Source organism: Antechinus flavipes, chromosome 4, assembly GCF_016432865.1.
Source record: "Antechinus flavipes isolate AdamAnt ecotype Samford, QLD, Australia chromosome 4, AdamAnt_v2, whole genome shotgun sequence".
In the NCBI taxonomy this organism is placed as follows: Eukaryota; Metazoa; Chordata; class Mammalia; order Dasyuromorphia; family Dasyuridae; genus Antechinus; species Antechinus flavipes.
In genome coordinates this window covers 136928891-136954667 of record NC_067401.1, presented here as the reverse complement: position 1 = coordinate 136954667, position 25777 = coordinate 136928891, and the positions used below count along the sequence as shown (strand labels likewise).

General features: G+C 36.1%; 1 protein-coding gene across 2 annotated transcripts in view; it reads left to right on the top strand.

Moving 5' to 3' along the window:
- SKAP1 (src kinase associated phosphoprotein 1) overlaps positions 1 to 25777 on the top strand; it is a 380507-nt gene that overhangs the window by 38119 nt on the left and 316611 nt on the right. For both annotated transcript variants that reach the window (XM_051994724.1, XM_051994723.1), the window contains exon 3: positions 21161 to 21186. In XM_051994724.1, coding sequence (XP_051850684.1) covers positions 21161 to 21186 — 26 coding nt within the window. The remainder of the gene's footprint in view (positions 1 to 21160; positions 21187 to 25777) is intronic.

Below are 25777 nucleotides of genomic sequence, written 5' to 3'. Positions count from 1 at the left end.
AAAAACTCCCCCTGGGACTAAGGGAAGCTAGTTATGGATCTATGTATGGACTAAGGAGTAAAGACCAAAGCTGCAAAACTGGGAAGGGCAGCTGAATTGGGGAGGCTTCAGAGGATTGACCAAATGAGGAAAAGGCTATACAGTGGTATTTTGTTGTATCAACAGCATATGGTATATACATATATTCCTTTCATACAGATATCCTTATAAATAAACTCACCATAAGATACTGACTATAAGATAACTTATGGAGTAGGGTGTGGCTGTTAGTCAAATATCTCTAGAGCATCTATTATGTTCCAGGCACTATTATAGGTACTGAGAAGGTAAGAACAAAAGCAAAACAATCTTTGGTATCTCTAGACTTGCATTTAAAATATTTCCAAGTTTACTTGACTGATTTTTCAAGAAGACTACTAATAACATTTTCACTCCTAATTCTAAGTAATTCATTTCCTACATTTTCAAGATCTCTATTTCCCCATCAATTCATTGCCAGATATCTTTGGGCTTGAACCTTTCTGTTTTCTGCACTTCTCAGCATAAATATTTATGTTATTCACTTCTAAATAATGAAGAGCTTTGATTGGCTTTACCTTTTACCTAAAAATTAGAAAATAGAGTTTGAGTTACTAGAGAAGGTTAGTTGTCTATTATCTTGCTGTAGAATATTATGGCCCATTTGACAGAAGCTGAATGACTTTGTTTTTGTTAGGGCAGAATTCTGTTCAGTGAATCATTTGTCATTGTTTTTCTTGGGATCTTAAAGCTATTTTGCCAAGTGTAAAATTAACTATAGCTATTTTGCAGATGTGTTTGGAGACTTATTTTGAATGGGAATTTCATCATCATTATCAACTTTTTTTCATATTAGATTAAAAAGATTCACCATATTTTTAAATGTGATTTTATTACATTGGAGGATTGTAATAAAAAATTTCTTGGAATAGGGAACACATTTGGTTTTATAATCAAAGTTCCTGAGAGATAATAATCAATGTGGTAACTGATCTGATACTAAATATAGAGTGGGAGATGTTTTAGCAGCTTCCAGCCACAGCTCTTCCCTCTAACTTAGAGATGTTTGAAATAGGCTTGTTTGGGGCCTGGTCTCCTTCCCTAAGGTCTCAAACCAGCAATTCAGATGCTTGATGGCAAATGTGGGTAGGTGGAACTCAGCTAGACACCACAGGCTGACCAATGTAGGGTAGCTCTACTAGTTTACTTAGATGACTCAAGAGGCTCCCTATTTCCTTTAGATTAAAACAGACTTTTTGGTTAAAAAAAATTCTTCACAATTTGGTTCCAAACTTCTTTTATGGCTTTATAAGGGCAGTTCAGTGGTACTGGGAATAGAACACAGTAGATTCAAGGAAAATCTGAGTTTAAATTCTACCTTAGGAACTTATTTTCTCATGACCCTGATCTGCTCTTCAGCCTCAGTTCCCTCATATAAAAAATGGGAATAATAACAACACCTATTTTACTGGGTTGTTGTGAGGATCAAATAACTTAACATGTACAGTGGTTTGCAAATCCTAAAGCACTATGTGAATACTAGCTGTTACTATTACATTGCTGCATAATAATAAATATTACATATTACTCTTTTTCATATACTTTATATTCCAGCCATATTAGTCTTCTTCCTGTTCCTCATCCATGTCGTGGTCTCTCCATTCTTTGTGTTTTCAAATATGTTTTTATTCAAATCTTGAATATATTATTTCCTCTGCCCTCTCCACTTTAGAACACCCTTAGTTTCCAACAATCCTCAGCTCAAGTGCTACCCCCTTTAGGAAGCCTAACTTAACCCATTCTTCAAAGTTGCTAGTGCCTTCCCTTTCTCTAATTACTTCATGTATCTACTCTGTTGGGAGACAATGTTAGCTACTGGATATAGAGTGGACCTTGTAGCCAAGAACCCGGGTTCCTGGCTATATGACCCTGGGCAATTTACTTAACCTCTCAATATTCTAGGGAATTCTTTAAGGATAAAAGTTGCAGAGAAAGTGCTGACTGACTTGCTTTGATAGGAAAAAAAAATAATCTCATCTAAGAATTCCCTAAACAATGAAATCATAAGCCCTGGCCCTATTCTAATCTCTCTGTACTTTGCTTATATTTTACATTTGTTTGTCTGTCTACATTTGTTTCCTCCAATAGAATATATGCTCATTGAGAGTAAGGATTTGTTGTTTTTTGTCTGTGACTCTTTAATACCCAGCACAGCGTCTGGAATCCAGCAAGTACTCAGGAGATATTTATGGAATTGATTTGATCTATCAATGTACTTTTTGTCCTGCATTGACCAGGCACATACTATAGTTTTGATCCCATTGTTACTGATGTTCAAAAGGAAGTTTTCTCATTCTGGTTCATGGTACAATACTATTTTCTCAGTGTCTAGACATTACATCTATAGGTCCTAAACCTATATCCGAGGGAGATCCTTTTGTATGGCATTTGTAAGGTGCCTCTCTTCTGAGCACCTGCAGGTAATTGGGAATAGGCTTTGAACTGAGTGGTGGTACTTCTTTTTGAAAAGAGAGGAGCATGAACTTTCAAGAAGATCCTGCAGATGAGAAGTATCAGATTTATGAAGCTGGGGAGAGAGTGATTGATGAAAGGAGAGGGGAAGGAGAAAGAGAGAGGGAAAAAGAAGAACGATAGGGAAAAGATTTAGAGGAAGGTAGAAGAGGAGACAGTTGGGAGAAGGAAAAGAGAAATAGAACAAGAGGAAGAATAATAGTTTTTAGAGCAATTATTTCCCTGATTTTTTTAAAGGGGGTAGGATAGACCTACATTTATACCTATTAAGTTGTCCTTTCCAAATAATGGTTACACAAAGGACTATCACAGGTAGTGAATAGTAAGTAAATCATATTATCCAAGAAAATAACAAATATAAATCAGAAAATTTATACAGATCGCAATATTCCAAAAAACATTAAAGAGTTAATGAGCACTTTTCTGTGAGAGAGATGAAAGCACAGGTCAAACCAAGGAGGAAGGCCATGTTTCACAAGGGGAAAAATTTCTAAGGAGGCAAGTTGGAAATCAAAGAATAAGAAGCCAACTTCCCCTACACATTTGCAGCTTCTGGAGTCTGTCTTTCTTTCTTTCCTGGAGTCTGTCTAAACCATATATGTCTTTGTTTTCAAAAACTGTAGCATCAACTCTACACTCAGGTACATATCATTAATGAGCTTATTCTTCTTTCCCCCAATTAAGAGTGCTATCACTGGCACACAAAACACCCTATGTTTGGTTGGAAAGCTGTTATACCAGTGTTTGTATAGCAGAGCTAGCATAGTAAACTGGCCTGGGAAGTATAAATGAAGTATTTGTTCCATTTTCTGTTCTCCTAGCTTGGTGGGGAGTTGACGGTCAAGTTCAGGATCTGTGATTTGGGAAATACATAGTGTGAGTATTTGTTATTTGATTTAATGGTTTGAGGTTTTTTGGTTTGTTTGTTTTGTTTTGTTTTTGCTTTGCCATCTGTTGCAGTCTTGGTTTTGTCCTGATCAAGGGAAGTCCATTTATAGAAATGGAGGCTCACAAGTTATGAGTGTGTGTGGAACTAAATGAGTTCTAAGAAGCTGAATGTAGCAGAAAAGTGTTATCTTTTGTATATTAAAGGCTACTGTTTCTGCTCGCTGTGGGTGGGATTGACACTGAAAGAACTATTTTAATCATAGGGCCCATAGTTAGAGAAGAGATCTCAGGGCTTGTCATCCTTTCCCTTTTACCAGACAGGTTAAGTAATTTGACTCAAGTCATACTGGTAGTTACTACCTTTGGTTCCATTCAGTTTATTCTTTGGTTCAAATCAATTCATAAGGACAAGGAGAGAAATATTGGAGAAGGAGGAGACAAGAAATGCCCATCAAATCCAAGTTCCAAGGTCATAGAGAATCATACTGTAACAATAAAGGAGACAGTAGAGATGCTTTGAATACTCATAAAATATTGTGAGTGACCAAGCTTGCTTTTTCAAGTTTAGTCTACAAAGAACCAGAGGTTCTTAAGCTTGTTTTATAAAAATATTTTGATAACTATGCTTCAGTGCTATTGGTTTCTTTTGTAAACCTGTGTATTTTATTTTATGCTCTTAAAATATTATTTTGAGAAGAGATCCAGCTGCCAAAAGGATCAATTGTTTTCCCACCTCCCATACATATTCATACAATGCTTGGCTCCAGGCTTAGACTGAGATCATCCATAAATGATATTACCTGGTTATATAAGGTAAGAAAAAGGAATAAAAGTTATCCATTAGACCAAAGCTTTTTAAACTGTGAATTACAATCCCATATTGAGGTCCCATGATTGAATATGACTTATGAAATTATGATTTATTATTAATAAATGTTTGATTTGTATGTTTATTTTACATGTCTATATAACCTGGGGTGATGCAAAAATTCCAGTTGAAAAAGGGGTTGTGAATGGAAAAAATTAAGCTGTCACTGTGAGCTCCTTGACATCAGGAATTGTCTTTTACCTTTCTTTGCATTCTTAGTGCTTAGCACAATGCCCCACCAAGCAGACACTTAATAAATGTTTGTTAATTGACTTGCTGATCACTTGAAAGAATTGAATTAGTGAAACTGGGTGAAATAAGATCCATTAACATTCAAACATTCAGTAAACTGCAGTTCCAGAATTTCGGTGGACATTTCAGTTATCAAGAGATAGCATGGTGTAATGGGCTCAAAGCCAGGAACTGGGTTCAAGTCCAGACCTCTGACTTGTACTATGTGACTGTAAATCACTTCACCCTGAGAGTCTTCCCCCTTCCAGATTTATTTATTTAGATTGTTTTTGTGTTGTTGTTTGACTAGCTGAAAGAGGCCATTCCTTGTCTCAATTGATTCCTAGCCTCAATCACTTAATCACAATTAGTGACTGAGTTGTCTCAGTCAAATTGAAACCTGTAAAAGATCTTAACTTTAAAAGGCCAAGGTTTCCCACTGCATTCAGGGCCATCTCCAGTCATCCTGATCTCTATCTGGCCACTGGACCCAGATAGCAAAATAAGGCAGGTGACCTTGCACAGACTTCCCTCACCTAAATCCAATTCATTTGCAAGTCATGGCATCACGTCTCGGATGTTATGGTCTTCTTCAGAGAAGGAAGGACAAACTACAACAGCAAGAAAGCACTTAACCTCTCTATGTCTCGGGAGCTTTCTGGGATTATAAAATTGCAAAACCAGTACTGATTTGCTTTGGGAGAGAAAACTTTTCAGTTGGATGAGGAAATCAGAATTCTGGTCCAAAAAACCAAAAAGCATCTTTCAGTTATTAAGCATAAAGGAGAATTCCAGAGGTTAACAAGAAGGCTTAGAACTCTTTCTGTACTAGAAGATGCCTTCTGTAATTGGTCCAAAGTTAAAACCTTTATTTTTTAGATTCAGTTTTTCCTCTGTCTGATTTTGGTTTGGTGTGACTGACTGAAATAAATATTATGTCTTTAATCAGGGCTTTGTTGTTATTTTCCAATTAATCTGTGTCAGTTGCTCTAGCATTTGTGTTAAATCATTTTCTTCATGGAAGCTTTTAATGAGGAAGCAAATTGATTGTATTTACATACAACATTCTTGCATGTGTATAGGGTATCATTTGAAGTGCTTTTTTGTTGATGAATAGGTCATGTTATTACTCTCCTTTGAAACCAAGCTTTAAAAAAATTTATTTTGACAATAGGGTTGATTTAGCATATATGACATGCTCCTTCCTGCTATCTCTTAAAGTCCCTCTTTCTTATCCCATCTCTTAATTTCTTTCCCCTAATCTATTAAGCATTTCCTCTCTCCCATTCCACCTTTAAAGCTCTCCTCCCTTACCCCATTTCTTAAACTCTCTAACTACCATCTTATCTCATTTATTATAACTACCATCTTATATCTTCTGCTCTTTCCTCCCCATTCCAGCTCTAGACTTCTCTCCCTCTTTCATATCTCTCCTGTCATTTCTTTCATAAACTTATTCCTTCTTTTCTTTCTTATCTCTCTTGAACTTTCTCACCCTTTTCCCATCTCTCAGGTTCATTCATATTCTCCCTCTCCATTTCTTTCCATCTCTTACCTTTATGAGAAAAATTCAGAAACCAATGCTAGTATATTGATATCCAAAAATATAGAATGCATGTTGATGTTAATTTTGATATTCCCCCCGATTACTCTTTATCTTTGAAATGAAAGAATTGGATTATATGATCTCTAAAATCCCTTAAAAATCCAGCTTAAAAAATCCATATAAAATCAAACAAGTTATAGAGAAGATCACAGAAGGGAAAATGAACAATTTTGATTATGTAAAATATAAAAGGCTTTTGTACAAAAAAAACTCAATGCAGCTAAAATTAAAAGAGAAGTAGGCAAGAGAGAAAAAATTACAACTAGTATTTTTCTGAAAAAAGGTATTGTTTCTAAGATTTATAAGTAACTCAAATTCATAAGAATATGAGCTATTTCTCCAACTAATAAGGTACCAAAAGATACGAATAGGCAGTTTTCAGAAAAAGAAATCCAAGCTATTGATAACCACAATTAGAGAAATACACATGGAAACAACTCTTAGGTTCCACCTCACACTTACCTGACACTCAGATTGGCAAAGTTGACACAAAGGAAAATGACAAATCTTGGAGGAGTTATGGGAAAACAGGTATATTGATACACTTTTGGTGGATCTAAAAAAATTAGCCCATTCATTCTGGAAAGCAATTTGGAGCTGTTTCCAAAAAAAATATTCAATTATTCATATCTTTTGATCCAGTAGTACCATTACCAAGTCTTTACTCTAAAGTGATAAAAAGAAAAAGAAAAAGGTACTATATGTTCAAAAATAAAGCAGGGTTTTTGGTAATAACAAAAAATAGGAAACCGAGGAGAGTTCCCATGAATTGAGGAATAGCTGAATAAGTTATGCTATAGGTATGTGATAGAGCATTTGTTCTGTAAGAAATGATGATGGTGAGGCAGCTAGTTGGTGCAGTGGATAGAGCACCAGCCCTGAAGTCAGGAGGACCTGAGTTCAAATCTAACCTCAGACACTTAACACTTCCTAGTTGTGTGACCCTGGGCAAGTCACTTAACCCTAATTATCTCAGCAAAGAAAAAAGAAAAGAAAAGAAATGATGATAGAAATTGTATCAGAAAAACCTGAGAAGATTTGTATGAACTAATGCAAAATAAAGTCATAAGAACTAGGGAAAAAGTTTATACAATAACAAAAATATTTAAGAATTACAACTTAGAAAGATTTAGGAATACCGATCAACACAATAACCAGCCACATTTTTAGAAGAAAAATGATGAAACATGCTACTCATTTCCTGATGGGGAAGTGATAGACTCAGAGTACAGATGAGCATATTTCTGGGGGACATAACCCATATAAAAATTTGTTTTGCTTGACTAAAGATGTTTGCAATTGACATTTTATTATTCATGCTTATTTAGGGGGTGGGAGATAGGATTCACATAAAATGAACCTTAATCAAAGAGGGAATCATAGGGGTACCTTAAATCATTTAATCAATGTTTTCATTAAGTGACTACTATATGCCAAACCCTTGGAATACAAAGACAAATGAAAAGATAGAATAATAGTGGTAAATTGGACCCTTGTAAATTAAAATATTTACCCAAAGTTTCTTATTCTTGTGAAGATCTGATTAAAACATTTTTTGAGTCTATATAAGATTGACCATGTAACTTAGTAATGTGGGACTTTGAAAATTATTATATGTTATTTTCTCTGATTCTTAGCTTTTTTTTTTTCTTGTATGTGAGGTGGGGTTTGTACTAGCTGCCATTGATTCATAAAATGTTAGGTTTGGAATAGATCTTCTCCAAACCTCCCATTTTATAGATAAGAAAACTGAGACTCAGAAAGGAAAAGCAACCTATTCAAGCACTCTAGATAGTAGAAAAGTCAGCTTAACAACCCAATTCATTTCATTTATTAGTTCATTCATTCAACAAGAATTTATTAAACCAGGCTGTGGCTGGTAATACAAAGATAAAAATGGAAGTCTTTGCCTTCAAGGACTTTATGTTCTATTGGGATATGAAAGGAAATAGCATGAGCATAGAAAATTAATTACAAAACATTGAAAATTAATTTTGGGAAAGAATCAGCAGGTGCTTGAAGAAAGCTAGAGGTTCTAGGAGGCAAAGAGGAGGAAATGCATTCTGCTCAAGTGAAACAGTCTGCCCAAGAGAAGACATGGGAAATAAAATGTGATGAATGAGAATCAGGAATTAGGCCATTTGATAGGAATTGTGAAAGAAAGTAATGGCAGTAAGCCTGGAAAAGGAAACTATAGCAAAACTGTGAAAGGCTTTTAAAGCCAAACAGAACAGTTTGACCAGAGATGTTTGTCCTGTACCACAACCCATGGATAGCATAAAGATATCTCTGAGCTCCAAACCAATCTGTTTTGTGGAATAACTTCACATTCCTCATCTTTCATTGTCCAGCTGTATCTCAGGCTATGATTGAATTAAGAGGGTCTATATTAGGCACAGAGTACAGTGAAGATAGATGTTTCACTGCATTCTAAAGCTAAAAAGGAAAAAAATGTATTTTTGGGAGGAGAAGGAAGAGGATTATTTATTATTCTGAATAATTAGTACTGCTGTTCTCCTCCTATAACATGAAGAATACAGAGTTGATTTTATGACTGTCATTTATGCCATAACTAAAGCTCCATCCTAAAAGATCCAGGTTCTTCATGGTTGCTTCAAGTCTCTAGTGGTGGTCTCTGGTCTCAGATTATGAGATATTCTGTATGTACCATCATTCAGAAACAGCTCAGAACTTGAAATAAACAACAAAAATCCTCCAACTATGAGTAGTGATTACATAGATTATAAAAGGCATGTTCTTTTTGACTATTTTGCCTGGCTTTCCGGTTCTTGGCCATGGTCATATCAATCTCACTGCTCAGAACCTTAGAATCATCTTTGACTCCTCCTTCTCCCTGGGCCTCATATCCAATCACTCACCAACCCCTTCATCATGTTTCTTTCATCCTTTACTACCCTTGTTCAGGCTCTTATCGTGTCACGCTTAGACTTTTTCAGTTGTCTCCAAATAGCCTCCAATCTCTTCCGGCTCCAAACTTTCCAGCATATTGGTGCCAGATTAATTTTCCCAGTGTAATGCTTTGATCATATCCCTGATTCAGAAACCTTTCAATGACTCCCTACTGGCTACAGGAATATGTCCAACTCCTTGGTGTGGCATAGTATGCTTGTTCCTTCTATCTCTCATTTCCTGTTCCAGTTTTATTTTCATTTCAACAAATATTCACTCATGAATAAAGTAATCTATTTAACAAATATTTATGGAGTAAGAATATACAAAGACCTAAGTGTTCAAAGCAAGACCTTTTCTAATACCGTAAGATAGGAACATAAGGATAGAGATAGGGACAGGAACTGTGATTTCATAGCTATAAGAACTTTTGGGTGATGAACTTCCTCTATTAATACAAGAAGTTTATATTTTAGAGACAAACAAAGGGTTAAATAACTTGCTCAGTAAGAATTTGACCTAGTGGTTCTTGGCCACTAGTTCTGTATCCAATATGCCAGGCTGATTCAAGGCATGGATGTACAGAATTAAAATGAAAGCTAAGATATTATAATTGCCATATAAGTTGTAACAAATAATACATTCTGTAAGATTTGGAGAGATGGATATCGATTTAGGGCTGGAGTGCTCAGAGAAAGTTTCATGGAAGAGGTATATTTCAGCTAGGTCTTGAAAGATGGATAGAATTTCAGTAGATTCAGATAGGATTGGGGAAGGTAAAAGTGAGAACTTTAGAGCGAGGGAATGTCATGAGCAAAAGTGTAGAGCACATTTTTGGGATGAGTAGACTAGTTTTGCTGGAGTAGAGAATTTGTATAAGGAGATCAGAAGAAAAAGTTAGAAATCAGTATAGAGGGCAGATTATAAAGATCCTTGGATTTCAGACTATAGAATATTGACTTAGCATCTATGTAATGGGGAGCCATTGAAAGGTTTTGAGTAATACTTATAATAATCTTTCATTGGACCTAGCTTATTCATTGTCTGCCAAACATACCTTATCCACCATCCCTCATCACCTGCAAAAACACTTTCCCCTTTGTCTAGAATAGCCTCTTCTCTGAGTATTACTCACTGTTCAGTTTCAAATCTCTCCTGTTTCATAAAACTTTGATTGATTATCCTTGACTAAAATGATTTTTCCCTCCTCTGAATTCTGTATCATTGGTAAATACCCTGACCTCCAAATTAAGATAGATGTTCACCGTTAATATGAGAAAAGGATGTGTCTTTTACAGATACACAGAAAATTCTCTTAAGGTAAAATGACTTTACCCAACTTTGCTTCACCCTAGTTTCATTTATGACAGTATAATTTCAAAAGCTTTGCTCTAAGAACTATGATCCCTGTACTTGATACTAGGAATACTAAGACAAAAATGGAATAGTCTTTACCTTCAAGGGTCTTATATCCTACTATGGAAATCTGAAGAAAAATAAATGAGAAGAACTGGAAGAAAAATCCTAATAAGGAACTGAAAGAGAAAAACTGAAAAAGTGTATATTTTTATGATATTAATACTCACTGAAATAAATTAATTTAAACATAATTACCCAAAGAATTATAATTGTTTTATTGGTGTTTAATGTTAAGTTTCTAATAAAACATTTAATAAAAATAAATCTTGTAACACTAAATAAATCATGAGACAAAATTCCAGTTTTCTTCATGGACTCGAAAGTCTCAAAAGAAGGATGGAAGAGCAGATCCCTAGTTTTCTATCCCCCCTTCAATTTTCTAAAAACTCAGTATTCTCTTTTTTATTTTTATTTATTTTATTTTTATATATAACTTTTTATTGACAGAACCCATGCCAGGGTAATTTTTTTTTTTTACAACATTATCCCTTGCACTCACTTCTTTTCCGATTTTTCTCCTCCCTCCCTCCACCCCCCTCCCCCAGATGGCAAGTAGTCCTATATATGTTAAATATGCTGCAGTATATCCTAGATACAATGTATGTTTGCAGAACTGAACAGTTCTCTTGTTGCACAGGGAGAATTGGATTCAGAAGGTAAAAATAACCCGGGAAGAAAAACAAAAATGTAAATAAAAACTCAGTATTCTCATTGCTAGGCAGTGGAGCAGAAATTATAGCTTGGGAATTTCTATATACTATAGAAATTATAGTAGCCAGAAATTATAGGCTTGGGAAATACAAAAAGAAGGAAGGAGAAAAACAAGCATTTATCGGACACCTACTTTGTACTAGAAACTGAAAAGTACCTTACAATTATCTCATTTGGTCCTCATAATAACGCTGGAAGATAGATGCTATTATTATCATGACTTTATACATGAGGAAACTGAGGCAGAGGTTGAATGGTTTGGCCAGTCACACCACTAGTAAGTATCTGAGTTCAGATTTGAATTTAGATCTTCCTGTTTCCAGTCCCAGACCTCTAAGCACTACCTTATCCATTGTACCGCGTAGGTGGACCATTGTTACTCTGGAGAAGTAGGCAGAGTTGCTATGTTCAATAGGATGTAATCTCTTTGAAAGCGGAGATCATTTCATTTTGCCTTTGTATCCCTAGTACTGAGTCTCTGGCATTGTGTTTAATAGTGTTTCTTTAATTTAAAAAAAATGAATAAAACTTATAGATAAGATACTTGCAAGTGGGAAATTGAATAGTGGGGTATTCATTAGAGTAGATTTTCCAGATCTAGATGGCAGAGTGGGTGGAGATTCAATAGAAGTGCCACATTCCTTAAAAAATAATCCGGGTGCTTCATGACATAGACTTCATGAACCATGGGTTACACATTATTATTTGTTGATTCACTTGGCACTCATCCCACAACACTGCCTTATCTTGTTAGTGATCTCTATGTGTATGTCTTATCTCCCTAACTAGAATGTAAGTCCCATGAGGGCAAGGGCTTTGTCTTCTACTTCTGAAAGAAAGTGGGAGTCAGAAGAGTATTGTACCCAGTGCTAGTATCTTTCCATTCCCATCTGTTGCTTTTCAAGTCTGAGGTCTCGACATCTGGGTCCCAGTTCTCTGATACTATCAATGGTAAAAATCCACCAGATGGAGCTCTTTTCCCATTCCTAGTCTCCAAGGCAGTGGTCTGTTTCCATTCCCCCTCCCTTTTTACCCCCCCCCCCCAATCCTTTCATAATGTAACATATGGACGCAGAGCTCTGGTCTACTTTGCTCTAGAGAGCTAGTGTAGAATGGAGCTACTTGTTCTAAAAACAATTTGGAAATAGTGACCAGGAATGTCATTAATACATACATATATATATATATTCCTGCTCTTTGACCCAACTATACCACTACCAGGCATTTACCCTAAGCAGAGTAAAGACAGAGAGAAAGGCCATCTATATATAAAAATATTTAAAGTCGCTTTTTGTGCAGTAGCAAAAAATTATAAGGAAAGTTAAGGGTTATCAACTGGAAAATGTCTGGATACATAATCCTATGGGAATATAATAGGGTTTTATTGCACAATAAGAAATGCCAAAACTGATTTCAGAGAAACTTTGGAAGACTTTTATCAACTGATGCAGATCAAAGCAAGCAGAACCAGGAGAATAATTTATATAGCATGACAGTATGACAGTAATATAAAATGTGACAATAATATAAAATATAAAAATTTTTTTATCAGTGCAGTGAATAATCATGACTTCAGAAAAATGAATGCAAAGAATAGTTAGATCTCTTAGTTCAGACAGTGGACTATTGGAATAGGAGGAACACTGTAAAACATGGACAATGTGATTGTTTTGCTTAACTGTACTTCCTTGTTATAAGGGAGAATTCCTCCATGAGTATGATATGAGGGGTATGTGTGAGTATGAGTTTGTGTGGGGGTGGGGGAAGAGAGAGAGAGAGAGAGAGACAGACAGACATGTCATAAGGAAGTGACAATTTTTAAAGGAAGCTCAGTATAACATTTTTTTTTAATGGGACTATAGAATGTATATAGTATGTAGACTGTTAGCACAATTTGATCATTTGTACCTCTTCTGTTATAAGGCAACTTTTATTCATATCTGCCTCATGGCCACCCCCAGAGTCAGTATTGAAGTTTACTTTCAACTTCCTGTTAAAGCTCTGTTCCACCATTGGGTCACTGCAGACACTTCTTTTGTCATCAGTTCTGCCCTGGATCAGGGGTTCTCCAAGTTGACCATGGTTCTGATATTGGGACAGCACTTAGATATTAATCTTAACTTAAAAACTCAAGGCCCAATTCAGTTTTTCAGTGAGGATAGAAGAGTCATTTTCTATAGTCCTCAGTTTCTAAAAATAAATTTGAAAATGAGAATAGGCTTATAATAAAATCCTTCCTCCTTCCACATTCCTATATAGATTTGAGACTATCTTTAGTTTTCAAGTGACCAGAAATATAATTGAATATGAAGAAGCCTATGTATAGTTGAGTATGAAGTATAATTGAGTGAAAAGAAGCCTCATTTTAATTGACTTATAGATGAACTGCTATAATTCTGTTGATGTTTAAAAAACAATAATAGGAGGATAAGAGCCTTGAGAGATGATTCCTAAAATGTGTGTGTGTGTGTGTGTGTGTGTGTGTGTGTGTGTGTGTGTGTGTTGATCCTGGAGAGGAGTTATTTATTTATTTATTTATTTTTATTATAGCTTTTTATTTACAAGTTATATGCATGGGTAATTTTTCAGCATTGACAATTGCCAAACCTTTTGTTCCATTTTTTCCCCTCCTTTCCCCCATCCCCTCCCCCGCCCCCGATGGCAGATTGATCACTACATGTTAAGGATGTTAAAGTATAAATTAAATACAATATACCCATACCTGTCCTAACAGTTATTTTGCTGTACAAAAAGAATTGGAGTTTGAAATAGTGTACAATTAGCCTGTAAAGGAAATAAAAAATGCAGGCAGGCAAAAATAGAGGGATTGGGAATTCTATGTAGTGGTTCATAGTCATCTCCAGAGTTCTTTTGCTGGGTGTAGCTGATTCAGTTCATTACTGCTCTATTGGAGCTGATTTGGTTCATCTCATTATTGAAGAGGGCCAGATCCATCAGAATTGATCATCATATAGTATTGTGGTTGAAGTATATAACAGTCTTCTGGTCCTGCTCATTTCACTCAGCATCAGTTCATCTAAGTCTCTCCAGGCCTTTCTGAAATCCTCCTGCTGGTCATTTCTTACCGAACAATAATATCTGGAAAGGAGTTTTGATCCACCAGTGGAATTTTTGGGAGATAGTTGTAAGAGAACTTGGAACTATTAGAGCAGAATTGATTAAAGATTTAAAGGAAGAACTCATGAGAAGCTGATCAGTATTAGAGAGACTGAGATAATTAGCCCTCCAGAGAGACTGATATGAAGATAATTAAAGAAGTGGGAGCTGACTATATGCCCAGAAAGGAGATATAGTTAGTTAAAAGAACAGAATTCAGGGTGTGACTGCTAAAAGGGTAATTTGGACTTTAATTAGGGTGATATATCTGAGACCAGAGAGGAAAGAGATGGTTTCTTCCATGATGAGATATGATGTTGTTTGTCCTTCATTCTCAAAGAACCATGACATCAGGGAAGTGATGTCCTAATGTGCAAATGAATTGGATTTAAGTGAGGAGCAACTGTACAAGGTCACCTGCCTCACTTTCTCTTCCAGAGCCCTCTGGGTCCAGTGGCCAGATACAGATCAGGATGAATGGAGATGGCCCTGGATGCAATGGGAGATTGTGGTCTTTTTAAGCTAAGATCTTCAACAGGTCTCAGTTTGACTGAAGCTGCATCTATTCAGGGATGAAGGCTAGGTAGTAATAGAGATAAAGAATCTCCTATTTCACCTTGATCTATATCTTACCACTGGACCCAGATGGCTCCAGAGGAAAAACCAAGGTAGATGACCTTGCACAGCCTTCCTTCACTTAAATCCAGTTCATTTGCATCATTTCCCTGGTCATGGTCCCCTTTACGAATGAAGGATGAGAAATGAGAATAAAAAACAAAGATGGGTCTCAAAGAAAAGAAAGTAAAAATCCTCACTAGCACAGCATAAGCCTGGGAATATCTAAGTGTAGCTTTTGAGAGAGTTTGAGTTAGAAATGGAAGACCTGGTTTTACTAGTTCTAATGTGCTACCAATCATGTTGTGATTGATCTTCATTTTCTACCCAACTCCACAGTAGTTTTAACTTCTCTCTTTAAGTCTGACACCCCTCTTCCTTCCCCATCCTCTCAATTGAGGATTTCACCTTTACTTTATTGAGAAAATAGAGACAATTCTCCATGAACTCTCTCTTTTTCCTTCTCTGTACTTCAAAACAATGATTCTCCCACTCCCTGCTCTTTATTCCAGTCCTGATGAAGATGTAACCCTTTTCCTTGAAAAGGTTCCCTTAAGGGTTCCCTTAACACATATCTTTGACCCTATCTCTTCTGTCTTCTCCACTCACCAGATTGCTTCCATCCTCGACTGTTCTCTTTCATCTTCATTATCTCTATATCTATTGGCTCTTTCCTTATCACTAGGAGATTTTTTCAAGTCTTTCTTATCCTTAAAAATCTTAATCAGACCCTACTGCTCCATCAAGCTATTATCCAGTTTTGCTTTTCTCTTCATGGCCAAATTCCTAGAAAAAAATCTATCTATGTCTGTCTATCCTTACCCTCATCTGTGTTCCTCCAAAATTTTTCATACTAATCACTTTGGAGATCTACCTTGTTTTCTCTCAACATTTTTAGGGTACCAGGGGAGCATTCTTTTTGTTTACCTTTCATGCCTCATTCTTGCCATGTTAACAGCTCATCTTCTCTTTTTCTCATACAGTTCCTTGATCATGTCCCTTACTTCTGTTCTTCAGAGTTTCTTATTGTCTAAATGTTAGAACCTGCTCACACTTAGCACAGATCTTTCCATTGCCTTCAGTGTGAAGATGACCTGTGATCCTTCTGAAGCAGTGGTATTCTCTGTGTTGCTGCCACATAGCAATACTGGCAAAATGACAAAATAGTTGTATTGAAAAGATATGACTCTTCTGTTATTAGATGTTTGTTGTTAATACAAGTGCTTTGCAATTTCCCAAAAGCAACTTTGGGCCCAGCTCATTGTTTGCACATCCCAGATGTACATATTGTTGAATAAATTATTGATGGGAATCTGCATTCAGATGCATATTGAAAGTTGACAATAGACACCATCCATTTGGTCATCCTAGTGTGGATGGACAGGCCAAACTCCTTTGAGTGATCATAGTTCTGTTCTAGGAAGTTGTACAATGTCTTGGAGCTTGAAGCAAGTAACAAAATTATCATCCACAAGTAGACTTGGCACTTAATATATATAAGGTCCATTTTCTAACTAATGTTGGAAAATTCAGTTCTCCTATCTGAGTCTGTTTTCTCTTCTGTAAAATGGAGAAAATAATAACCTGCATTACCTATCTCACAGGGTGGGTATGTCTTAAATGGTTATATAAATGTGATTTCCTGTTTTATATTTCAATAACTACTGAGAGCATCAACTAAAAATAATGATTAACATTTATAAGTATGACCTTTAGTCATCAAGAGAAGATTATATTATGATCAATTGATTATTTTTACAAAGGCTGACAAGTGCATAATGCCTTTACACTGTTTTCCAATAAGAAACTCTTTAAATAAAATGTCACAATTTAAAGGACTGACCTTCAGTTGTCTGGAAAATGACATTATTTAGAACAGAGCATTCTCTGACCCTTCTAGGTAACTAAAGCATTCATATTCTCTCTACACCTTCATTATAGTACTCTCATCCTTCCCTGGCATTCATTTTTGGCTGAATAGTAAGTCATCACAGTAAATTTTCTTTGTCTTATCTCTTCAGTTATGTAGTCCAGACTACATAGAATGGAATGCTGACGGGGCATTTTTTAAGGGTGTGGTGGCTAGGCTCTTTTCCCAGTTTTACTGGTTTTGGTTAGAGTGATTCTAATTTAAGAAGCTTATTCTGAAATCATGACTATGCTGTGTTATAAATCCTTAAATAAGCAGATAAATAAGGATTAATAGCCTGGAAAACCTTAAACTGTCTCCCCATTAGCTGTAATGGGAGGGACAAGAATTTTAAAATTATTTTCTTCTAAACCTAGAAAAATGTCATAATGCTGGCAGTTACATTTTCAGAAGACAGCTGGTATCAGTGTTTCTGAGGCGTGTGTGTGTGTGTGTGTGTGTGTGTGTGTGTGTGTGTGTGTGGTGGGATTAGCAATGCATTTGGAGTGAAGAGAGAAAAGCATTAAAGCAAGCTCTTTGATGATTCAAATGCTTTTAGGAAAAGGATTGACTTAGGATTTGGGTATTTTAAAAATATGTGAGGGTATTGGAAGCTTTTTTGTTTTTTTCTCTGGATATCTTTTTGGAAGGTTCTGGATGCTAGCCTCAAATATTCATTAAGACCACTGTGAATTATTCTCTAGGGATTGAGGGTTTAGTTTTAAACATTATGTTCCCTTCCCTTAATTCCCTACAGTAGAAAATGATTTTTAGTTTCATTAATAAAGCCATATAAATACCAAGCTTTATCTTGCATGTAATGCAAACCTAAAGTTTCAAAACTATGCATTCTGTAAAGTAGAATATATGATATAGAATATCACCCTTCTACAGCAGTTGCCTAGGAAACATGGGAAGGTAAATTGTTTTGATTGAGTGCAGAAATGATAGTTTCAAAATGGTTCCAAGATATTCTCATTCTCTCTCTCCTTCCTCCCTCTCCCTCTCTCTTCTCTGTCTTCCTCTCCCTCCCTCTTTCTCTCCTTCTCCCTTCTTCCCTTTCCTCTCTCTTTCCATTTCCCTCTCCCTCCCCTTCTCTTTTCCCCTCTCCTTGTCTCCCTCCTTCTTCCTCTACCCTTTCTCTCCTCTCTTCTCCTCTCTTTTTTCTCCTCTCCTCTCCTTTCTTTTCCTCTCCTCTTTTCTCTCTCTCTGTGTCTTACTCTGTGTGTCGCTGTCTCTCTCTTGTTTCTGTCTTTGACTGTCTGTCTCTCTTTATCTGTCTGTCTGTCTCTCTGTGTTACTCTGTCTCTTTGTCTCTGTCTCTCTCTCTCTCTGTCTCTCTCTTTCTCTCTCTGTGTCTCTCTCTGTGTCTCCTCCTTTCTCCATTCCCCTTCTCTTCCCTCCCCTCTTCTCCCTCTTTCCCTACCCCCATCCTGAGTTTACTCCCAAAATTTAGCCACAGACATTGTGGTCTGCAAGTGATGGTACAATACTGAGCAAGCCCCTTTGCTTCTCTCTCTGTGCTTCAGCTTCCTCATCTGTAAATGGGAAATGGACTTGTCATGTTACTGGTACAGAGAATTCTCTACCAGTGCTAGTAGAGAGTTGCCTAGGACACTGAGAAGTGAAAGGTCTTTCCTAGCATCACACAGTGAATCTATAACTGAAGCAAGACATCACCTGGAGCTTTTTGGTTTTGAGGCCAGATTTCTATAAATAATGCTGCTCTACTTCTCAAGACATCTGTAAAACAGATATGATAATACTTAACATTATCTTCTTAAGGTTTTTGAGTATAGGGACTTCATTTTTATCTGTGTATCCCTAGCACTATGCCTGGTACATAATAGATGCCTAATAAATGTTTATTGATTGATTGATTACCTATTTCACTAGGGTTGTGGGGAAAGCATAATGTGAGTTGTTATTATTTATGTTGCAGAGAAAGATGGCTTCATTTTCACATTCTAGAGAAAGTTCAAAGAGGAGATTAAAGATGTGATAGTTTGTCTGCCATATGGAAAATCACGGAATACCTCAGTCTCCAAAGAATTAAAATTGCAGGTCACTGAAAGGGCGATGGAAAGACACATGTTGCATGGAAATAAAATGCAGCATATTTCCAAAAAGAAATGTGCCATCCCAAAGTGGCACAAAATATATTATCAAAGAAATGTACAACCAGAAACAGAGGTGGGCAGTCATGTTGTGAGAGCAAAGGATAGATGGACATCCTGTGTGTTCCACTGGTACCCAAATAATATAAAGGGAGGTGGAGAAACGCCCTCAGCAGATTTGGTCAAACATCTATGGAAGATTTATGGGAAAATCATGGCCAAGAGACATAAAAGATGAGAATTTGTCTGTGAGTTGTAATCTGTACCACTATAGGAAGGATTTACATTTATGAGACCACAGGTCCTTTAAAGTATCAATGTAGTTATATGCAAGGGCATATATATGTGTATACACACACACACACACACAGACACACACACACACACACACACATATATGTATGTATATATGAGAGAGAGAGGGGGAGGGAGAGGGGAATATGATATAAAATTCTCAGATGCCTTCAGTCTGAGCAAAACCAAGTTCTTTTGCACGTGTGCATGTTTCTGTGTGTGGGTATTTTTTCAAGCAAACTATTCAGTGTGAACTTTATGAGACTTAGGGGATATTCAAGTCTATTAGACATTTGATTACTGAGAGAGAAGGAACAATTTAGGACCCAAACATGGGATCCACTCCTGTGTAGGAATAGGAAATGAAAATAGAGACCTAGAAGGAATGATTAAAATAGGTAGGAAGAGGTCCAAAAGAGAACCCAGGTAGACTAGAGTAGTCAAGAGAAGGGACTGGTCAACAGTATCAAACACTGCATAGAAGTAAAAAAATATTAGGATAAGTGACTCTGTTGTTTTGTGTCAGAGGTTTTCAGAGTGGTCAGAGACCTTGGGAGTCTCTAGATTCTTCAAGGGGATTTGTGAGGTCGAAACTATCTTCATAATAGTACTAAATACATCTACATAATCTACATAAAAATTCTTCGGGAAGTCTTCAAAAAATTTTAAGAGAATAAAAAAAGGGTTGAGATCAAAAAAATTTGAGAATCTTGAATTGAGAACCTTCAGATGTACTTTGGATAGATACATATAAAGGAATCAGCTAAGTAGAACCACTAAGGGGAGAAATTAAATTTGGAATTTTTTTCTTAATCCTGAACTTGAGAAACTCTAAGATATTGCTTCTTTATTGGTCCCAAAGAGCAAGATTCACATTATGATTTTTGGTAGGAAATTCTTATCTAATATTTCACCTAACATTTACATCAAATAAGTGAATTTGAGTTAAATAATCTCTCAGGACTTGTGTAGTCTTAACACTATATTTCCAAGAGTGAAAAACCATGCTATGGCATGAAAGGTTGAAGGAGTTACTGAGGTTTATATTCAGATATGGCAATTATATATCAGTATCCAGGCTCTAATTTATATTCTAAAAGTACCTACATGTGAGAGAGGGTTAAGAGACTTGTTCATGGCCATGTAACTGGTTAAATAAAGTCAGAGGCAGGATTTGAACCTAATCTTCCGGACTCCAGGTCCAGTGTTGTATCTACAACACTATACTATGTTGCCTTCCTCAAGACTCATGTATCTGTCACATTCCAGTGAAAGCTCTTGCTATTTCCCTAATGAGTAGACTGCCACTATCAATGCTAGTACTATTACTGCTGCTTCTATTGTTGTTGCCATCACCATCACTACTATCACACTAGGGCACATGTATATAATACAAATACTCTTACACTATAGTATAAGTTTACAAATCACTTGACGCATATTCTCATGAGATGTGGTAAATGCTACAGTTCTTGTTATTCCTTTTTTTTTTAAATTGTGAGGCAATTGGGGTTAAATGGCTTGCTCAATTTTACATAGCTAGGAAGTATTGTCTAAGACTGTATTTGAATGCAGGTCTTCTTGATTTCAGGGCTTATGCTCTACTCACTGTGCCATCTAGATATCCCTATCCCTCTTTAAAAATGAGGAAATTAAGGCTCAGAAAAATAAATGATTTGTGCATGGTCTCGTAATTTGAAGTGCTAAAGACAAACTTTAAACTTAGTTCTCTGCCCTGGCCCTAATTTCAGTGTTTTCCCTACTACACTGAATTGTCCTTGTTTAAGTAGTCATTTTAGTTATTTTCTATCAGATAATTTTCTTTGATGTAGGTTCTACAATTCAATTTCAAATTAAGGGGAAAATTATTAAGTACATTTTTAAGAATATTTATCTACGTTCTTTTTTTTTTTTTTGTATTTCAGATACCACTTGGATTTCCAGCCACGAGGTGAGTATTACTTAATCCTTATAATAAGTTATTATTATACTTATATTATTATACTAAATACTTATAATAAGTAATAATTAATTACTTAGGACTGGTATCCTAGGTATTAGTTTCCAATTCTAAGGTTCTTCTATTTTATTTAGAAATTTCTATTTATTTATTTATTTAGATCCTCCACTAAACATTAACTAGTTTTCAGGAGAAATTTGGTGTAGTATTAATAATCCTACATTCTGCTATCTTCTCCCTCTCTGTCACAGGCTTCAGTTTTCTCTTTTGTAAAATGATGGTGTTGGATTAGAAGATCTCTAAGGTACTTTCTTGCTCTAAATTTCTGATCTTAGGATCTCCTGGATGTCAGTGGTTTTCCTAATCAACCCTAACCCTGCTGGGTACTCTTGCTTGTTAGCAACAGGAGGCTCTGATGCTTCTGCCTTCTGAGTGAATTGTTGCTGGGTTATTTTTGTGGAACAGGAAAATACACTTTTTGGTACCTCAAGTGACTGATGAAAATGGAAAGATCCACTGGCATTCAAACAAGATGGAAACAGGGGCCATGATAAAAGCCTTGTGAATGTTCCAAACCAGCTAATCCTTCATTTGCTCCAGAAATAAATTCCAGTATGTTACCTCCTTGATCACTGCGCTTCCACACATCTTGTCTGTCTGGCAGCACAGAAATGTCAGAAATGCTGCAGTGTTGAAATTCCCACTAGAACAGCGTTATCACATTTTAATATGAGCCTCAGTGCAGCCTCGATGCTTCTAATTGCTTCCAAACCATTGTTTTCCTGCGTTTGGTTGATGAACCCAGCATCTGGCGTCATTCGAGAAAGTACAACAGACAGCTGTGTACAAAATTAAAAAAAGGAAAGGATTAGAAGACATAAAAAGGTTCAAAATTGGATTTTTAAAAAAAGAGTTCATATCCAGTTTTTCATGCTCTTCATAAAGTTTACCTATGTTTACTCATTTAAGTACCTTAGCTGGGGAGGCTGGGAATGTTTTCCTTAAAAATAGATTTCAATATCAGATATTCATTTATTTATAAATAGAACATTTTTGATCCTCTTCTGAAAGTGCTTTTGTTCAGAATTGCAAATAGCATCAAAAAGACTTTTTTTTTTGGCACCACCTTGGCAATTTTTCATTAGCTCTTTCCACATTTCATTGTTTCATGCTTCTAGGTATCCAATGACTGAATATCACTTACATAAAACATTTCAAATACCATGCCTCATAATTTTGGTGTTATTAAAAATCTTTACTTTCCTAGAGGATGGTTTGCTTAGATACAAATCAATTACTATCAAGCCCATGACCGACTTTCTGCAATAAGCAACCTTAAAGAAGGGATAATTCCATTTGATTATTCTTCTGTTTCTTGAAGCTAGCATTATTGTGTTTTATAGTCAGAAGCTATAGCCAGTTAGTGTGACTATATGTTTGATTCTCAGGAAACATTTCTAGTTCAAATCACAATTTGAAAAATGCAGAATAATATATAGGGAAAAGACAGACAAGTTTGTTTGTGAAACCCAAGATATACCATTCAAGGGAATGCTCAAATAATGCAGCTGTTAGTATATATTTATCATTTGTTAGTATGTATTATATATTTTTATAATATACATATGAATATATGTGTACACACATATATTACATATATATGTATGTATACTAATCCTAAACAAAGCAAAATAAAACAAAACCCTATGTGTAGCACTATTCAGATGTGGTCTTTCTGAAGTACATAGATCTGTTAGAATTTGCTCCCCAGAAAGAATATGACTGGTGTTGGGAATGTGGTACTAATAATATCTTGGGAAAAGTAATTTTAGATCTTAAATAGAGCAGACCATGGGAGTATAAAGATTTAAATGCATGGGTTGTAGGAAATAAAAAGCAAGCCACACCAGGATCATTGCTCAATGATGATGTGATTGTATGTCACTTGACAAAAAAGATATTACAACATAACCTTTTTCTAGAAAGTATATAGGGTAGGGAAAATAATAGGCAAAACAGAAATAGTTTATTTGGAAAGGGAAGTACATCTGCTTTGTGGGAGATAGTCTTCATATGTGGTAAAAATCTCTCTTCATTTGGGAAGGAATGTGAAGAAGAAAAATCCCTGACTGTTGTCTTGTTTCCTTTCCCTTTCCTAAAGGTTCTGTTTTCATTTTAGGACTTTCTTTTCTCCTTTGCCCTGTTAAAAGATCTTTAGCTGGCTTAGGACTTTAAGAACCAGTGATCTGTGAAAGTAGCAACAGGCCAATATGGGGTGCTTTGAGAGAACTTTAAAATAAAATTATGGAAAGAGCAGGCTGGAGAGGGGGTGGGGGAAATAGGGAAAGAGAGCAGCTGGCAGCAGTATTGCAAAAATGCTGGAAGAGTGGTTAATGTTAGGATGGGGATGAAGAGGGAACGACAGGAGGCCTGAGGTTGAACTCTTACTTAAGAGGAAAGGCTTCTTGATAGTGTCAAGAAATCTTTGATAGACCATATGATTTTTAAAACCCTGAACTCCCTGTGGGGGAGAAGAGAGGATGGATTTGTTAATTAGCTGTTTGTTTAGCTGAGCTTTAGAATACACGACTAAATCAGAGTTGGATGAGTGGAAAGAAAATAATCTTGAATTTTAGGACATTAGGACAACTAGAAGGGTCTTTGAAGAGTATAAGCTCCCCTTCATTTTCTAGGTGAGGAAGTTGTGGCCCAAAGTGAAGTAACTTGTTTCAAAGTAGTACACAAGTAGTAACTAGTGCATCCATGATCTCTGGCTCTGAGTCCATTGCTCTTCTGATTACATATCATCACCCACTTCCAAGCCTCCCTGGAGAGAATAAAGTCTCACCATGGCTCTCTGTGTCTAGTCCCCTTCTTTGTAGGACTATACACATAAAAACCATATGGGAATGTAATGGGCAAAGGGCAGCAACGCCCTTCATACTCTCTCATTCTCTGTGCCTTACTCCTCTGGCCCTTAAAAAGGAGTTATTAATTATATGAATGAGTGAAAGAAGCATGTTTTAAGCATGTACTGTGTACAAAGCATTGTGCTAAACTCTGGATTATAGATAGAAAAAGAAGAATCTGCAGTTCCAATGATCTTGTGATGAGGAGAGCCATCTACACCCAGAGAGAGGACTGTGGGAACTGAGTGTGGATCTCAACATAGCCTTCTCACTCTTTTTGTTGTTTGTTTGCATTTTATTTTCTTTCTCAATTTTTTTCTTTTGATTTTTGATTTGTCGCAAGATAATTATATAAAATATAGGCACATATTGGATTTAACATTTTTTTTTACCATATTTAACATATATTAGATTATTTGCTATCCAAGGGAGAGGGTGAAGAGACGGGGAGGAAATTAGAACACAAGGTTTTGCAAGAGTTAATGTTGAAAAATTATCCATGTATATCTTTTGAAAATTAAAAAGTTTTAATAAAAAAAGAGGAAAGGAAAAGTCTGCTTCTCAAGGAGCTCACATGTTAATGGAGAAGACAACACATAGGAAATTTCAGATGGAAAAGTCCTGTGGTCCTTAGGATGCAAAACAAAGCAAATGTTGATGCCTCTTCTTTAAAATCATCTCCACTAATGAAACCATGTTGGGTTCACATGTTGAACCATTTGACATTGATGATAAAGACTTTCTCTTCTGAGTCTTCAATAGCTGTGGCTGTATAGGACTTACAGAGGCACATTGTATCTCTGCAGAGGAGGATGGCTGAGGGCACTGGACTGGAAGCCTTGCTCTTTTCAAGGCTCTTAAATACAGGGTCCTGGCCTGGCTTCTCTGGAGTGATGGTGATCAGGGTGGTTTGTCTAACATATGACTGCTGTATCTTGTCTTGATACTTTGCTGTTTCATCAGGTTATTTTGCCTACTCTGTGTGTTGGCAGCTGGCAGGGATGGTCGGCCCCTGCTCATCAGAAATTGTTCTCTGAATGATGTTTGTGATGTTTGGGCAGGACGGATGAAGAGGAAGAAGTATCAGTGCAAAGAAAAGAGAATTACAATGGAGTTCAGAGGACCAGTGTTTGACTACCACTTCTGTTGCTTACTCCCTCTTGGATCTCATTCAAGTCACTTCTCTGTTGTCCTATAAAAAAGGAATTGGACTAGGTAATCTATAATAAACTTTCCAAGTCAAAATCCTATGATCTTTTTTTCCCAAATATTTTTATTGCATTGGAATAATCATTCTTTTTTTTTATTATTATTATAGCTTTTTATTTACAGATATATGCATGGGTAATTTTTCAGCATTGACAATTGCAAAACCTTTTGTTTCAACTTTTCCCCTCCTTCCTCCTACCCCTTCCCCCAGATGGCAGGTTGACCAATACATGTTAAATATGTTAAAGTATAAGTTAAATACAATATATGCATACATATCCAAACAGTTATTTTGCTGTATAAAAAGAGTTGGACTTTGAAATAGTGTACAATTAGCCTGTGAAGGAAATCAAAAATGCAGGTGGACAGAAATAGAGGGATTGGGAATTCTATATAGTGGTTCATAGTCCTTTCCCAGTGTTCTTTCTCTGGGTGTAGCTGGTTCTGTTCATTACTGATTAATT